Source organism: Cyprinodon variegatus, unplaced genomic scaffold, assembly GCF_000732505.1.
Source record: "Cyprinodon variegatus isolate N-32 unplaced genomic scaffold, C_variegatus-1.0 Scaffold385, whole genome shotgun sequence".
NCBI lineage: Eukaryota > Metazoa > Chordata > Actinopteri > Cyprinodontiformes > Cyprinodontidae > Cyprinodon > Cyprinodon variegatus.
The window spans coordinates 32,945-50,688 of NW_015150838.1; the positions used below are offsets into that span (position 1 = coordinate 32,945).

Consider the following 17,744-nt stretch of genomic DNA (forward strand, 5'->3'; position numbering starts at 1 on the left):
ATTTGGGAAACTCTGCTCTACTTAAGCTCAGCTTCTCATCTGAGTGGGTTAAAAGTTGATAGTCTGACCATGTCTCTTCCTTGTTCTGCCTCTGTTGTTTGCAGATGTTCATTAGCATTTGTGCATGCCCCCTCAGACTGGAAGCCCCGCCCCCTGTGCGCTGATTGGCTGCGCTGTTACTGGAGCTGTCAGCTCTGCTTTGGGAAGCTCTCCTTCCTCTCAGTTCAAGCTGCAGCTCAAGACAGGCTGAGCCGAGGAGGGGGGGCAGTGGCAGAAGCGCTCCCTTTTGTTAGCAGCTCGGAGAGCAGCTGGAGAGACTCCGACCGACCGGATCCATGCAGGAGAACACCGTTTTTGGAAAATGATCATCTGTACGAGTAAAATGGAGTACCCCTTAAGATCGCAGTGCAAGCGAGTCCAGAAACAGGTAGGCTGTAATTCTGTTGTTTTTTCACCCGTGTTATGGATTAGTGGGGTTTAAACAAGTGTATGCTAGCCCTAGAAGCGAAAACCGTTCATTCATTTGTTCCTCTGTCAAAAAAACGGCTTATCTCTTGTCAAGCACTGTGAGCAAAGCCCCACTTCGCTTTCAGGTGTTGAATTACATAGGTTAGCTGCTGGAAGTTGAAGTGAAAGATAGTTTATTTCATTCGTTTTTGTTTTTCAGAAAGGAAACTTCTGAAACAAAGTATGAGACTGAGGTGAAGTTGGTTTCCGATTTGTCTTACTTAAAGGGCTATTCCACTTCTGGCCTACCTTTGATCAGCTCTAGTTAAAAGTCTAATATATCTGGCAAATCTGGTTATTTGTGAACACATTTATGGCAGCTATGTCCTATTTATGGCCCTTTTATATGGTTAGTTAATACACAAATAAGCTATATCATGTTTTTTTTTTGTTTGTTTGCTTTAACACCACTTTGAATTGGGCCAAGCATAAAAACCTTAACAGAAAGACAAGTTTAACCAGGATTAAAGTATTCCACTTTGAGTATATTTCACTTTATGTAGCTGGAGATTTGTGAATACCCTATTCTATTGGTGAAAACTTTTAAAAAGGCACTGTTAAAGCTTGGACCTCATTAAATGACTGCAAAATTGAGATGATGAAATAGTTTTAACAACACAAGTTTTGTGATTTGTGCAAAACATTTAGGTATAAGGCCACAAAAGTAAGTTATTTTAATTCAATGAAAGAAACAAACCAGAATTAACAGATGTAGCAAAACTGAAGTCGATTTTTTTATGCTGATTAGGGCTATTTAAAACTTTTTTTTTTATTATTAATAATTAAAACTTTATTTTGTAGCCAAATTTGAAAAGAAAGTTAATTGTATTTAATTGTAGCTTTAGATTCAGCCAACCTCCAAGACCAGGACAGATAGACAAGATGAACATTGACTGGATTATTCAGCCTTGGTGTATTCTCTAAAATGCTTTTAATGATAATTGACCTTGTTGATCAAAATTACAGAAAGAACTATTTAAGTGTTTTTTGTTTGTGTCTTTGTTTTTTAGGTATTACAGCCAAATTTGGTCAAGAGTAAACCTCGCAACAATAAAAAATAAAAAGCCAAACCTATAATGGACTCTATACTGGAATGAAAAAAATGCTGTTTTTGATGCATGGAACCTCAAATATTTTTGTGAAGCCACTAAAATCTGACACACATGCGTTTTTTCCCCCCCAACATTTCAAATATTTGGTATCAGATCATTGGTGAAAACATCAGCCCTGAACTTAAAAAGAGCTTGGGAGATGGTCATTTATTATGTTAAAATGTCAAGTTAATGTTTTGGGTTTTTTAGGAGCAGTTTTTTTATTTGATTAGGTCAACTAAAAAAACATGATAGTTAGGGATTTTAAAAATGTATTATTCTTTAGTTTTCAAACCACAATTTGATGTGTGAAATCATCACCATAACAATACCTTTGCTATAAATGTGAAAACTGTAATCCACAGACCGGGCAAACCTGAGTACAATCCTTTAGTAATAATCTGGATTTCTTTCAACATTATTACTAACAATTTGTTATTTTAAGTTTTTTCAGCATTAAAAACAACATAATCTCCTCCTTGAAAACTGGAGTTCTGGTGAAATTGAAAAGAGCACAATCTGTAGCCATAGAAGTGGATCAATATGCCCAAAAAACAAACTATGAAAAATTTAATTTTTGTTAAAGTTTCCCCTAATGCATTTTATAGAATCCTTATTCAATGCATACTTGTTAAGTTCAGGTTTGGTTCATATAAACGAGTCTAAATTTGAGTTATAAATGCAAAAATGCTCCTTTTAAAATCTACGCAATGGCCCTTTAATGACACATCGGATCAGAAGCCAACTTCGGTGCAGTGAGAGGCAGCAACGTTAGCGCTAGCAAAAAAAATAAATAAAATACCCGAACTAAACTTCTAACATTGGCATGTATTGCTCTGGAAATGGTTCAAATACTTGAATTGAATATTAAAATTTATTGAGTGATATTTATTTATTTTTTTTTAGCGTGTTTTTATTCTCACTGCTGAAGTGGTTTCCATCTTTAGCCGTGTATGTTAAATGTCACGTAGAGCTCGCGCCGTTGAGACGCTTTAGCTCGGACCGTTTAGCTAGTAACGGCTTTTTATGTTTGTTTGTTTTCTGGTAAAAGGAGGGGGTAAAGTCAGGGATGCTGGGATTCAATATACCAAGACAAAGACAGAAACGTCTCCTGTACTCTCTATGACTGGCATCAGTGTTTCATTTTAAAATTCTTGGTATATTTTGAATGTTATCTTGTTAAAGATAAACGACTAACGGGTGAGGACGTTTGTCCGTGAAGGAAGCTGCAGGTGAAGGTGACGTCATACGAAGATTTGATGAAAAAAAAAAAGTGTTTCAGTGTGGTGTGAAGTAATGCAGGGTTCATTTTATTCCTTCTGTCTGAAATGCGTCAGAAAACAATGCAATAAGTGTGTCAATGGACAGAGATTCCTCTGTTTCCTCTGCTTGCAGCTCTTCTTGGCGTCCTTTCTTGTGCTGCTGATTTTTTTTTTTCTTCGCCTGAAGCCGGACTGCCAATCAAAGTTGTTTTTCTCTTTTTACTGTTATTTTCCACTTCGCAACAGAAGGGGGGCGCTGTTCCGATTCCAACTCAACAAAGACATGCTCTGCTGCAGATTGTAGAGTCAAGAAATTGGAATAAAACAGAGACAGTAATATGAGCCACAATTCTGGTTTCAAGTCAAGCATTTGCAGCTTTTGCTCCTTTTGTCTCTGTAGTTTTCCATAACTGAGGACACATGAATGTAGTTTCTCTCTATTCCTTTTTTTATTTTTTAGATGTCCTCATTGCTCCCAGAGGAATAAACAGCAATAAATATGAGCCGTTATCAGTAGAAGTGCCCTTGTTCTACCTGTCTGTCTTGTTTACAGTCGGATCGGATCTCTCATTGATGCATGTGGGTTTATTAAGTTTTTTTTTTCCTGCTATTGCTCCTATAACCACCCCCTCCTCTGTGTCAAATGCCCTGGGCTGCAGCTGAGTTGTTTTGCATTACTCCTCGAGTTCAGGTTGCAAAGCCAAAATCAGTCCGGCTGCTTTTTTTTCCAGCAATGGGAGGGGAGGGGGGGTGTTTATGGTTTCTGGACAGAAACACATGATAGGGATGGACACCCTCTGCTGGATTTTTCAGATTAGTCTTGCTCTCTTGTATCTGCAGCAGCCATGCTTGCATCATTCCTCCACTTCTTTGTGTGTCATCTTGGACCCCTGCTTCGCTCCATATTGCTGCTTGTACAGTGCTGCTGTTTTTAAGCCTGTCTTTGTCTGCGTTTACCTATCCTGCGCCCAAATGACATCACCCATATTTTTTCATCTCATAACTCCGTTTATGATCAACGCACATTGTAAAAATGTTAATATATCCCTCACATAAAGCCTCTTCTTGAGGATAAAAGGTCATTTTTACCTTTTTAAAAAGGCAAAAGGTCATTTTCAAAAGTGAATTAAGGTCAAGTGGAGAACCTTTCGAGTTGTAAATCCAGTGGGTCAAAACAGATAACAAAAGAACCTAATAATTCTGCTGCTCTGCAGATTTCATTTATTTCACTAATATCAGATACAAAACAGGATTTCAGAAACAAATACTAGTGTTGAACAACCTCAAATAGAAATTGTGCTAAAATCAATGTGAATGTAACAACTATCTTAGTTAAATAACATGCTGCTGTCATTTTGCACATCTCTGATGTTGCTGCTATTTTCAAATATTGATTACTGTAAAAATGTCTTCAGCTGTATATTGGTTCTTTATTCTCCAGGGGCACAGTATTTATAATGTTAAAACATGTTACAGTAAAGTACTTTATTTGTTTCGTTTTTCAACTCTTCACTATAATGTTATTTTTTATACCCTTTTCTAAGGTCCACATTTGTGTGATCATTTTATTCTTTATTATATTTGCTGCTGTAAACACCAGAATTTCTCTATTGTGGGACAATAAAGGGATTTTCTATTCTATGTTCTATTCTAGTAGTCAAACGTGGTGGTTGGTGGTAGTATGACTGATGAAAGTGTGATTTGTGCTCTCTATTAAAAAATCCTGGAAGAGAATATTCACCTGGGTCGTGCAGAAGGACGTAGATCCAAAGCTTACCCAGAAGCTCAACTCTGAATGTCTCAACCTAAAAACAAGAGCAATAGATTGTGAAAATGTCCTAGTCCAAGCCCAGATTATATTCAGTCTGATAAACTGAGGTGTTTATTCAAACCTCCTTTCTTGCTCCTAAAACGCTCTGATATGACTCAAAGTGATTCTGTTGAAAAGAGATGGTCAGATTTCCTGCACTGTGAAAAACAACTTAATGCCAGTTTCACTAGATACCAGTTATTCAAAGGTCACACTGACGGTGCTTTTATTCAGCACTTGGATTTTTTTTTTTTTTTGTACAGAAAAAATAATCCTTTATCATGTTTTTTTTGTATTTAATCAGGTTGTCTTTGGTATTAAAATGCTTTTTAAACATTTTGACAAGACTATAAATCTGAAAAAAAAAAAAAAAAATAGGAAAAACATCACTTTAACGACACTCTCCTCCATTTTACATGTTGAGGATAAAGTTGGAGTGAAACCTTTCTGGTTCCTGATCAGTTCTTTTTGACTCGATTATCATGTTTGCTTACCAGGGTTTGTTTTTAATGCCACACAGCTGCTTGGCTCATGTCGCCTTATTTTTTTACATTCTCCCACACATGCTTCTCACCTTTTTGTTTTTCTCATGTGGGCGTTATTACATGTAGACTAGCAGTAAGAAATGCATTGCTTTATATAAAACAAATAGGCTTGTTTTTCATATAATGAAGGCTGTTTCTGTGTTTGACTTTTAAAGCTTCTTTCAAATCTGTTATATTGAAAGCTTTTTGCTAATTGGTAACTCAATCCCTCATTTTGTTCTCGTCAGCAGACAGATGTTGTGTTAAGAGGTAAGATGTCATTTCCTGCTGCATGAATGCTCAGCTTTTCTGTAGTTCCTGTTTCAGTTTGACTTCTGTCAGATTTTGTCCAGACATGTCTGAAATTACCGAAAACTCCCATTTCTTAATCAATTGCGTGTGATGCCAACAATGACGAAGGCTTTAACCTCACTTGGTGCAAGAGCAAATGTCCACACTTATTGTGGGTTTTTTTGTTTTGTTTTTTTGTTTGTTTTTTAGCCAGATGTCAACATTTTTTATGAAAGGTTCTGGTTTTAGAGGATCTGATGTTTACTCTGTTTATTTTCTCTCAATCACACTTCCACCATTTTGTCTTTGAGTTGTTCAGCATGTCGGAGATTATATTTTTTTGAAAATACAACTTTGAAGTAATTTATTGTGCTTAATTTGTTCTTACTTCCATCTTATTCAGTCTGTTCATCAGTGCGATCTTTTCTTTATTCCCAAAATTGAAACTCTGTAGTTCTTTGCATTTAGTCTAGTCTTTTTGTAAACTAACCTTTCCACCAAATACACCATTATAGCCTAATTTACTGTCCTTCACAAACTTATTCACAGCCGTGACATTTACAGCAATATACATAATAGCCACAACCCTGAATTTGAGATTTTAAATGTTAGAAAATCCCAAATGATTGCATAGCTCTTAAAGAATCCCCTGATCTATGAATTAATGTCAGGATAAATCTAGCTGTTCTCTGAAGGCCTCAGAGGTTGAAGAGAATATCAGTGGTAGGGGTGTAAATCACACCCATCATGGTCCTAACCCAACGATTCAATTATTTCTTGATAATCAAGAATACACCACGGTATGATTAATGCTGTTTTTGCACTTTATTTGAGAAACAACAGCAAATAACAGAAGTAGCAAAGTTGTACTCCACCGAGGCCTATGAAAACCTCATTCACTGAAAAATAATCATGCCTCTGTTTTATAGATTCTGATTCTGCCTTGCATCAAAAAATACTGCAAGTGGAAAGAGGGTAGTGGCTAAAGGAAGCGAGCTAGGAGGGCAAAATAGGTTTAGCGCCACCGCAGCACGGGAGTCAGAATTATGTCCAGAGGCAAATAAATAAAAATGGACTGGAGAAAAAACAAAACATGAATTGATAATCTTGCGGACGTGTCGATGCTTTGGGTCGTCGTTGGGTGTTGGATCGATGCATCAATACAAAACGATTATTATTTAAACCACTAATCAGTGAACAGACATCATCATAGAGACCAAGGAAGGCACCAGAGGTCTCAGGGATTGAATGTAAAAGCAAACACACTAATACCAGACGAAATGATAAACATAAAATGTCAGTGCCATGAGACCCAAAGGGGATGGGCTAAGTGTGGGGATGATTGGTCTTGGGTTTAGAGCAGTACGGTCAGGACTAGAGAGACGTTAGCCTGGCTAAATCATCAGAACCTTATCAGGTGAAACTGACTCAGTGATGCATAAAGCAGGTACTGCCTGCAGAGAATAAGATGACTTGCTACAGAAGTGTGTCTGACTGAGGGTGATGATGCTAAAAGCCTGAACCACCATGTCCAGATAAAAACCAAAAGGAAAATTCCACTGCAGTAACCACGCTTTCGACACTTAGGGCAGCACTAATCTCACGTGAGGATGTCAGGAACAAAAAAAGCACAGTAACATTACAATAGTTGCAAAAAACGGGGTGAAAACGGTTCGCCGGAAAAAAAAAAACAACATAAAAAACAAGTTCAAATTTCACTTGAACATTTCATAAAGCATGGTCCAGATTAAAGCTATGCCTATTGATTATTTTTTCTTAAGTAATCGACTAATCTATCAATTTTCTTTAACAATTATTTAAAAATAGATACTTTAAGTAAATAAATATCCCTCAAAAGTAAACAACACATTAATCAAATATTTTAATAATTTATAAATAGAAAGAAACGTGTAGAGGAAAACAAAACGCAAAAAAAAAACAACAAATTAAGTATTTAGAACTTTGCACAAAAAAAAATGAATACGATAGTTTTTGCAATTCTTGATAAACTAATAGCTAAATGTGCTTTAATAGATTATTCTTTTAGGGTCATTTGAACAATCTGAAGTTAAAACTACACCTCAGCTAAACTGTGTTTAAGATTTTTCATCTAAAAAAGTAAATATTTTTTTCATCTAGTTATGGCCTGTTTGCTCCTCTGATTGGGTTAAATGCCCTGTTTAATTGTCTCTATACTAACTTTACGATTCATGGCATGGTACTATGAAGGACCTGCAGTCACCGTTAGCTGGGCTCGGAAATCTTGTTTGCAGTTTGTCAAAAGAGAAAGAACTGGGTGATTCTAATAATTTTACTGTTTGCCTTAATGCAAAATGCTGTCTGGCTGAAAACGTACAAGAAACGGTGAACCATGGTGATGACTGCATCATGTGGTGGATAATGAGATAAAGAATAGAGGTAATGCAGGGCAAATTGGCTAGAGACAGCAAAAGATTGGGGTGTGGAGGTTCACCTTTTATCAGGACGATAACCATAAACATAAGCAGAGTTTTAATGGAATAGTTTAGATCTAAAAATAGTAGCCCATTTAAAGTCCAGGGCAGGATCTATTTCAGAATCAATAATAAGGCTTTTGAACTGATTTCCATTCATCCAGCCTGCTTAAGCTTTTTTTTTTTTTTTTACCAAAAAGAGTTGAGTTAAAGTTTTAGTCTATAAATTATTGACACAATTACAAAATGGTCACCCAAGTTCTGGCAGCTATAAAATGTAGTAATTCAATTCAATTTAGTTTAATTATATAACAAAATCCCAACACATGTCATCTCAAGACACTTTACAGACACTGCATTATAAAATGGTTCAACAACATATTGACTCAAGAAGACAACACACCTGTTATACGTTTTGTAAATAAAAAAAAAAGTGAAATATTTTTACTATTCAGAGGAATGCATCAACATTTGTAAATTTATTAGGGCTGGACAATGAAATGCATTTGCGATATAATAAACATTTGAAAAAACGAAATTTCCAAATAAAAGACAATCAGGTTTTTGGTCATTTTTCATTTAATGAGAGTTAGATAACATTTCACTCTTAACCCTTTAGGTGGCAGTAATATGCTAAAGGGAAGGGATATTCAGCTAGCATGCAGATCCAATCATGTTAGCCAGCAGTTGGAGCTCTTTCACACAGCAGTAAAGTCCTGCGACTCTGGACAAGAAAGCATTCAACACCATTAAAAACAACGAAACCCTGCAGCCAAACATTTATATGCTTGTGGTTAGTACAAATGAAAATAATATGATTAATGTCTTTAAAAATATATAAGTTAGATATTTGGCCTAATCCCACAGCCCTAACTCGGGTCTCTTTTAACAACAATAAAATACTTTTCTGGATTGACGTGAACAAACATGTAAAGGTTAAATGCTAGAATACTTTACCAAGCCTTGAATGTAGATTACCCCTAATTCTCTTTCAGTCAATTTAGATTATTTCAATACCAGAACATATTGTAGCTGGATCCAGTATATTGTAGATTTTTCTGTTCTTGTGCAAAAGAGAATTTTTCTTTTTTTGTTTCTGTCCTGATATTATCTCAATCACCCATTTTGCATGTATCATTTACCCTAGAAATGGAAGTGTGATCAGTCAACATTGCAATCTGAGCTCATTCCACCATGATATGGGAAGGAAATATAAATAGACGTTTGCTCTCTGACATGTAAGGTCCTTAAGAAACGGCAACGAGGCCTGTTTTCTACAGCCTCTGAAATGCTGCTTGGTGCAACAATGTTCCTTTCAGTGATCCGGCCAGTTAGAGCTCCATGGAGCAGTAACCTAGATTCTGCAGCCAGGCGTGCTGATCAGTGGTGCTTGTGTTTGAGGAAAAACACCCCGTGTGAATGTGCTCTTGTAGGTCTTTGATTGGCAGCCACCTGTGCGCCGCTACATTCCCCTCCTACAGTATTTTTTATGGGTGCTGACAGACTGGAGAAGGTCAAGGTCTGTGTCTGGGCATGTTTCAGTTAGTACCAAGCACCCCCCCTTGGTTACTTTGCTTTTCAAAAATCTATAGAATTATGGTAAAGTGCATAATGACCATGTGTTTTCAGGTGTCCTTTAGGATCTGAGCTGAGACTATATAGGTCATGAGGTGGAGCTTAGTGGAGGATCAGGCAGCAACCATCGTCCCCTGCAAGGAGAAGTGAAATACCACATGGAGCTTTTAGCCAGATAAACACCCTGCTGAATACTAAAGAGCCACACGGGGCTAAAGGGAAAAACAAGCTCTGTTAGCTCTGGTTGTCTGACTACACAGACCTGTCAGAAAGTATTTCCCCCCTTATCATGTTTTTGTAAGATTTTCTTTTTTTTTAGTCACACTTGAGCTTTTTATAAGCTGATAAAATACAAAAATTGAGATTTTGCATCTCTCTCTCTCTCTCTATAGATAGATGGATAGATAGAAATTTTTTGGTTGGTTTGATCTCAAACAATAAGTATGACACAAAACTCCAATACAGAAGAGATCTGTTTGAGGTCTGGACTTAAATGAAGAAAGTACGTGTTTCCTCATTTGAGGTTGAAGTGAATCGTTTGGCTTTGATCCCATCCAGAGGAACTGAAACTGACCGAGCTTCTGGACACCTTTTCCTAGAAACCATTATATGATGCAGAGGGAGAAAACAAGCTTATAAATGACTGTGCCAGTGAGGGCAGGCCAGTTTCCCTCTCTACATGGGTCTATTTCTTTTGGCCCCCCGGGCTCCTCAGTCCAGTCCCTCCCATGTTTGAATCTTTTTCGTCCTCCGCTTCTTCGATCCGAGCTGAGCTTCCCTCTTCGCGGCCTCCTCAGCTCAGCTTTCATATTAGTTCCTTCATCTGTGCTTCCTCAGTGTAAACCCCCGTTTCAAAGGGCATTTTTGGTGCTTTTCTTCTTTGTTTTCCTCCTACTTTCAGCTGTCTAAAAAGCATTTCAAATAAACACAAATGAATCAAGCGTCTCGCTTACATTAGATAAACATAAAACAAGTTTTAAGAGGCCTCTTACTCCAGCGAAGCCTGTCAGACATGGCGTCTGTGGAGATGCTGTTTGGGTGCTTATTTTCTTTCCAGGAAAAAAAAAAGTCAGGAATACTTAAACTCTCCCAGGGAGCCGTTGCTCTTCTTCCAAATCAGCCCCTCTTCCTCTGATTTAAGGTGTGGAACATGACTCGGGTCCAAAGCACAGCCTGAGCTCGTCATCACATGGTCCAACATTATTGTGAGCCAAGACGTTCTTGGCTGTAAATTTAAAGGCCAGAGTGGCTCTTCAGGGAAGTCGGTGCTCTGCAGCTCATGTTTTTGTCCATTTTATTCATTTTAGAAGTAGAATTTATTGGTGAAAAAAAAAAAAGGTGACATAACTTCTGATTTCTCCCAGCTGCAATCACACAAGAGACTCCAAACCTACTTGCTTTACAGTGATCCGGTTCTGGGAAAAAATCAGATTATCTTGGATGTGGGAGCCTTATGTAGTGAAACAAAGGGTGGGGCATCCTCAGTCAGCCCTGTGGCAACAGACAGCTCATTGTTTGCTTCATTTTCCCAACAGAAACCAATCTATCTGTCCTTTTTATTCTGGTTTCTGCAGGTGATGGTGAACGGTGAGAAGGAGCGAGTATCCTTGCTGTTCATGAAGGCTCTGGTCAGCAGGGGGAGTGTGGACGCCGTGTCGCAACAGATGGCGTCTCACCCCCAGTATCTGGAGAGCTTCCTGCGCACACAGCACTACATCCTGCACATGGACGGCCCCCTGCCTCTGCCCTACCGCCATTACATCGCCATCATGGTTGGTAACCTGGCTGCTGATATTAAAAGTACTACTGGTAAAAGATTATCCTTATTTAAAAAAAGAATAATCTATCTTCTGAACGGTCTGCTCCAGGCGGCAGCAAGATATCACTGCAGCTACCTGGTGTGCCTGCACTCGGCCCAGTTCCTGAGGGTGGGAGGGGACCCTCTTTGGTTGCAGGGTTTGGAAGCGGCTCCCCCTCGTCTTCGCCTCCTTGACCACATAAACAAAGTGCTGGCCCACCAGCCCTGGCTCGCCACATGTTCCCATATCCAGGTATGAAGAGTTTAAACCGACAAACACAGACCAGCAACAATCTCACAGTAGCTTGCAAAAGCATCCTTTTTATTCAATGCCCTTTGTTCTGAAATGCCTAAATAAAACCTTGTGAAACGAGCTGCTTGGACAAAAATCCATCAACCTGAGTGGAAATGGTGCAACACAACAGCGTTCCACATGAACAGGCTAGGAGAGACAGAAGCTGCAGAGCCTAAAAGTGGAAGGAGGACTATTATCAGACGTTTGTTTAATGTTTGCTACAGGCCACATGAAGGGTACAGCAAACATCTGGAGGGAGGAGCTGAGATTCAACAAATGTCAGCTTTTGAAGCTTTGTGTAAAATACAATGCATGGCAGAGAATTTAATCCACACAATAAATAAAACTTATTAGTGACAACACCATGCTGTGGGAGAGGATAGATGTATCACAAGAGAACAGTAGAGATCCGTTAATATTAAAAGCCCAGACTTGAAGTTAGGATCTTTGGCCTTAAAGTTAATGTTCACAGAGGCTCTCCTTCCACTCTGTGATTGGTGAGTTATTTTACAAAGAAGAGTGGTCGAACATTTTAGACACTGAGAGCTGTTAGTGGCATAGCTGTGGCTTCAGTGAAGTTCTGACTCCAGGAGGACGAATTCAAATGCAGCGCCATTTTAGATTTGTATCTATTAGAAAAATTTAAACCTTATTTCTTTTTAGTTAGATTAGCAAATTAAGTTCCACAGAAATAACGTTTGTTTTTGACTAACAAAATCTGGAAATGTCAAAAGGATTCCTGGATGTTTTTGTCAATCGCTGCATAAAAAGATAAAATAACTCCTTTCTGCCACATTCTTCATTTTTAATCAAAGCGGTGTTTTTTTTTTTGTCCCTGTGTTCCCCTCAGACGCTGCTGAAGGCAGGCGAGCAATGCTGGTCACTGGCGGAGCTGGTGCAGGCCGTGGTGATCCTGGCCCACTGCCACTCCCTCTGCAGCTTCGTCTTCGGATGCGACACAGACTCGGACCTCGCGCATCTCGCCAAATCTCCAAACGGCACCCCGCCGACCTTCTGCCCCTTCGATGCTGCCAACGGCAACACCAATGTGCCTCAGTCGCTCAGGGCTCCCTCTGAAAATATCACACGGCGACGGGTAAACTAGCCTAACTTTACTGTGAAGCGGCAAAGTGCCTGATTTAGAGATGTGAAATGATTTTATTGTTTTGATCAAGACACTACATAGTGAAGAACAACCAGACTGGATCAGCAGAACCAGATTTTCCCTGAAAATTGAAGCAAATGAACATCAGGCTGCTCATTTAACCACGAGAGCATCATGTTCAGTTGTAATCACATTAAAGCAACAACCTGCATGTCTGAACTGTCCCTAATGTTTTTAATCTTACTCGATTAAGCTTTTTATAAATGAAAGCATGAGACAAGGACAAGCTTAACTTGTCCTCCAGCTATCAGATGATCTTGGCTAAAAACTGTTTGTTTATTGTTTTTGTGTCGACAGTCTTTGGACTCCAGCTGTGACATGGTTTGCCTAAAGGAGAGGATCCAAAGGTCCCAGGAGGAGCAGGAGAAGAGAGAAGAACGTCTCCTCCAGACGCAGACGCTCCCACAAACGGGTAAGCCCCTGGAACAGAAGTAAACAATCAAACGCATGCTGTGTGGCTGTTTACGCTGGGGCGGCTATCCTAGATGTGGCATTTGAGGTCACATGGTGTGAAACTCTAGCAAATGCCCCCTCCTGGGCTGTGCACCGTGAAACGCTTTCTGTCCCTCCCCTCCGTTCCCATCTGCTTTCACAGTCTCCTTTTTTTAGATCTTGAAGATGAGGAAGAGATGCTGTGCTTGGCGGATCCGTCACGTTTCGTCGCAGACCCTGATTTCTGCTATCAGGAGTTTGCCCGCAGGGACGAGGACAACCTCCAAGTGCTCAGAGTTCAGGTGAGGGGGGGATTTCTGTAAATTGATATTCTGTGCCTTGCAAAAATATTAAAGGTGCCATAGGAGATCTTGGAAAAATGGTTCCAGCAAGCTATATTTTTGAACGTACACCAATAATGTACAACGGACCGTATTTTGTGATCGGTGGGGGTTTTTCATTGATTTCACACACTGCAGCGGGGACCTTTTATTTATTTTACTTTTATTTCTACTGCACCTTTAACACTACTGGACAATTCAGTGTCTTATCAAGATTTTATGTTACAAATTCTGACATTGGAAGTTATAGAAAAGTTATTAAACTTTTATTTTTCTCACCACACCGCAAAAATCAAGCTTAAGCTTTATAAAATCCACCACTTGCTTTCAGAATTCACCTAAATGCTCTAAATTTAGCTAATAGCTTTTGCCATTTTTTTTTTTTTACTTTTGGATTCAGTGATTAGGGTGTCTGATCATTTATTTTTAAACCTTATATTCAAGTAAAACAAACTTTTTAGAAACTTCTAAATTTAAAGTCTGCCTTCTCATACAAAATGGGATTATGTTTGACAGAATTGTCTTGTCATTTGACTGCAGGACTACTCCTGGGAAGTCCACGGTTTCTCCCTGATCAACAGATTGTACTCAGACATCGGGCATCTCCTGGACGACAGGTTCAGGAGCGTCACATCCCTCCCATCGCTGCACAGCTCCGACCTGAAGAGGGCGATCTGGAATTACATCCATTATGTCTTAGGGATACGGTAAGGCTCCGACTCCATTCAAGAGCATCATCTAAATCTTGTAGAAGGTATATGTGTTCTCACTTCTGACCACAGTTGTGACGACTACGACTACGGGGAGGTGAACCAGTTGCTGGAGCGAGATCTGAAGCTCTACATCAAAGCTGTGGCCTGTTTTCCAGACGTCACCAAAACCCCGGTGTGTCCGCTGAGTTGGACTCTGCTGAAAGCCTCAGACAGGGTGAGATTGTTTTTCTCCAGGCCTGTTGACAAAAAACAGGTCTAGTTGTTTACCTGGAAAATGATACCCTGCGATTAATACACAAGTTAGGAGGTTTGTCAAAAATGTGAAATCGGTTTCCTACAGCAGGGAGTCAACCGTCTCAGAGGAGGAGCAGTGGATGCAAATTATTTGGAAATTAGTAAACATACATATGAGCAACATGGAGACCAAATATGTTGGATGTTGATGGGAATTAGTATTTTAATGAGGCCATTAGTTGATGTTAAGCTCCAGTTGCAGCTAAAGCTGGTTTAACTAAATACTGAAATGCATTCAAACACACCAGTCTAGATTTTTAAATATATGCCACTACCCTTCCACTTCTTATTTAGTGTTACTTTTTGTTGGTCTTTCGCTTAAAATCCACTTATAATTAAAGTTTTTCATGGTAACAAGGCAGAAAGTGAAAAAGTAGTGAATTCTGAATAATGAGGGCTGATTTTAAAGCAACCCTGCTACAGCTTTGGATCTGACCGTCGGTGTCTCCCATCCTCAGATACACGTAAACTTGCTGATCATGGAGGCGCGGCTGCAGGCAGAGCTGCTGTACGCGCTGAGAGCCATCACTCGGTACATGATCGCCTGAGATGCTGGTGGAGTTCAAGCTGTCTGCCTGTACAGAGAGACCCCAGAGAGGACGAGGAACAGGAAGCGGCACATCTGATGACCCAGAGATCAGCTGATCATTGGGCGGTGGCACTCTTCTCAGATCTTAATGTTAATTGACCCACGCCGACCTCTGCTCATCTCTTCCCGTTCTGCTGTTCAACCTCTCTGAAAACATCCTGCCTCTCTCATGGTTATGTGCAATTCTAAGTAGTTATTTTCAAATGTCTCTGTCGTCTGTTCCAGTTAAGTCTGTGAGAAGCTGCCAGTTTGCAGCATTGTGTTATCAGTGGCCAACACTCCTATTTTTCCATTAGAAAAGTCTCTTTTTGTATTAACTATGCTCCCCTCTCCAAAAAAAAACCTTTTTTTTCTACAAGGTGATTGATTGTTAATGGAAGATCAGGGGTTTTCATTTTTCTGACAATCTTTGTCAGTTTTGAAGGACTTTATTGGACTGAAGGACAACAGTTTTATGCTCCCTGACATTTCGTATTAATGCTGGTCGAGAACAAACAGCTGGAAGTTATCGCATCACTATAGTTTCTTTTAATAAGCACTTTTTTAAACTTTATATATTTATAATGCAATGTAGCTGATGAGTTGACATTGAGGCAAAGTGTGTGGGTCCGATGCCTTTCTTCTCTTCCTGTTTTATTTTTTTTATTTTAAGTCCCGCGTTCCCAATCGGAGGTACACAATTTACAATGTTTCTATTTACAGTTTGTTTTTTCTCTTTCTTCTTGCTTTTTTTTTTTTTTTATGTGGAGACAGAAGAATTTTAAAGATGGTGGAAGTAATAGAAAATTGTGTAAACTCATCTGAGAAGCTGAGCCACTCAGGGAGCCCATATACACTCCCTAACAAAAAGTTACAGAGTTTGTTGAGTTCTGTTTAAATTGCATGTGTAGGTTTTTGCATTTGTACATTTTTAAAGTTTAGTTGCGTCAGAATTCGTGATCTGAGTCTGGAGAGCAAAAAAAAAAAAAAAAACGATAAGCAAACTCTATCCTTTTTTTTTTATTTGTTGTTTTTACATTTTTCTTTAATTACTTTGCGTACTCCCAGGTATGAGTGTAGGACCTGCTCGATGCACTGCAGCCTGAGTAGATGTGGATGTTTCATACTGTGTCGGTTTATGATTTAGTGAGGAAGTAAGTGCATATCGATTTAAAGCAAAAGCTCTGTTATAACACAGGTGCCTTTAGGCGGGAGGAACTGGAGCGCTGCTCAAGTGGAGGGCTGTTACTGCTGGAGGCTGGACCGGAGTATCCGTCAGAGGTTACTCTGAGTGGAAACGGATAACTTCTTTTTCCTCTTGGAAAATGATAAGTTCTTATAAATATTCCAAATGTGAAGGCACGTTTCTATCACCTTCTGCTTAAGTCCCAGCATCTAGGCAAGAGCCTTCGACACAGATGGATGTTCGAAATGTTCAACTTTAGCAGACTAAGAATGGATGACATTTCAAAACAAAAAGTACAAAAACAGAATAACTGAAAATGAAAAAAAAAAGATTTTTTGAAAGTGTAAACATGTTTTCTATAAAATTGTACCTTCAAAAAAAAACCCTGTCTGTTTTCCTTTTCTAATGAGTATTTCTTCCATTTTGGTTTTTATCATCTTTTTATAAACCTTTCACACATTAACTGAAACACAGCTGTCTCTAAAAGTTTTCAAATTAATAGATTTTTTTTTTTAAGTTTGTAGCTTCAGTCTTAGTGGTGAGTTCATGTTGGAACAGAGACTGAGCAGATGAAATGCAAATTTGATGAAAACTCACCACATTTTTGCATTAATCCTGCTGGCATCATTTTTGAAGTCTTACCAATGGGGGGACTGGAGTTTAAAGTGTTAAAAACAGGGCAGCTGAATGACATTAATATATTGTCCTTTATATCTGCAAGCAAAAAACATGCCTCCATCACAAAAGATATTGCTGCTAGAGATTGCACTCAAAATCAACCTCTTACCAAATCACCAAGCACTGAAGCTGCTGTGAGGGTTTAAAATGTGGGATCAGGTTCCCACCAATGCAGAGCTTGTTCAGAGATGGCGAGCAGGTAACCAAGGAGCCACTAACATCAAGGTTAGATAGACAATGAAGAGAACTGCAGTTCTTTTTATAGCTCCATTAGGAGTGTTTGGGTTATCTATGCATTGTTTTAGGACCTATCAGTGCTATAGTCTTCTCCACCAGCTGTGTTTCTTCAGCTTCATCATGCTGTTTGTTCACTAATGTTCTCTAACAAACCTTCACAGAACAGCTGCAGTTACACAAAGGCTAACCTCCACATAAAATACCAAATTTCCCATTGAGAGGGATTCTTAAGGAGATTTTTTTTTTTTTTTTTTTTTAGCCAGGGGTCAAATTAAAGGGGGCGAAATACAACTTCAACATTTTATGCAGACAATACAAAAAGGTACTCTTCTGTACATTTTTAATGTTATTACATCAGGTAAAGTTAACTAGCTACTAGTGCTGTGAAGGATTGAAACATATTTTGTGAATTAATAGAGAGAGTCTGTGGTCACTCCTCCAAATAACTCCAACCTACAATCCAGATTCAGGAGGGAAGGTTCCTCATCACTCATCTGACACAGAATAAAGTCCAAGATATTGCA

General features: G+C 38.9%; 1 protein-coding gene across 3 annotated transcripts; it reads left to right on the forward strand.

The window, feature by feature from the left end:
- The first annotated feature begins 223 nt into the window (after window positions 1-223).
- On the forward strand, window positions 224-16,665 carry LOC107092565 (sestrin-3-like). 3 transcript variants are annotated; one of them, XM_015387108.1, is made up of 10 exons: window positions 264-427; window positions 5,443-5,464; window positions 11,088-11,285; window positions 11,382-11,564; window positions 12,457-12,702; window positions 13,069-13,183; window positions 13,381-13,505; window positions 14,085-14,251; window positions 14,327-14,471; window positions 15,010-16,665. In XM_015387108.1, exons 3-10 carry the CDS (start codon window positions 11,091-11,093, stop codon window positions 15,097-15,099), a joined length of 1,266 nt encoding a protein of 421 aa, XP_015242594.1. In that variant the 5' UTR covers window positions 264-427; window positions 5,443-5,464; window positions 11,088-11,090; the 3' UTR covers window positions 15,100-16,665. The 3 variants fall into 3 exon arrangements, with proteins under 3 accessions (XP_015242593.1, XP_015242594.1, XP_015242595.1); XM_015387109.1 differs by having other exon boundaries at window positions 297-427; window positions 5,446-5,464; XM_015387107.1 differs by lacking the exon at window positions 5,443-5,464 and having other exon boundaries at window positions 224-427; window positions 15,010-16,664.
- The last annotated feature ends 1,079 nt before the right edge of the window (window positions 16,666-17,744 follow it).

Bases quoted from the DNA above. Each gene is read 5' to 3' on its own strand.
- LOC107092565 (XM_015387107.1), top strand. From the start codon at position 362: ATGATCATCTGTACGAGTAAAATGGAGTACCCCTTAAGATCGCAGTGC. The intron at 11,286-11,381 runs GTTGGTAACCTG...GGTCTGCTCCAG, and splicing joins GCCATTACATCGCCATCATG to GCGGCAGCAAGATATCACTG. The intron at 14,252-14,326 runs GTAAGGCTCCGA...TTCTGACCACAG, and splicing joins CATTATGTCTTAGGGATACG to TTGTGACGACTACGACTACG.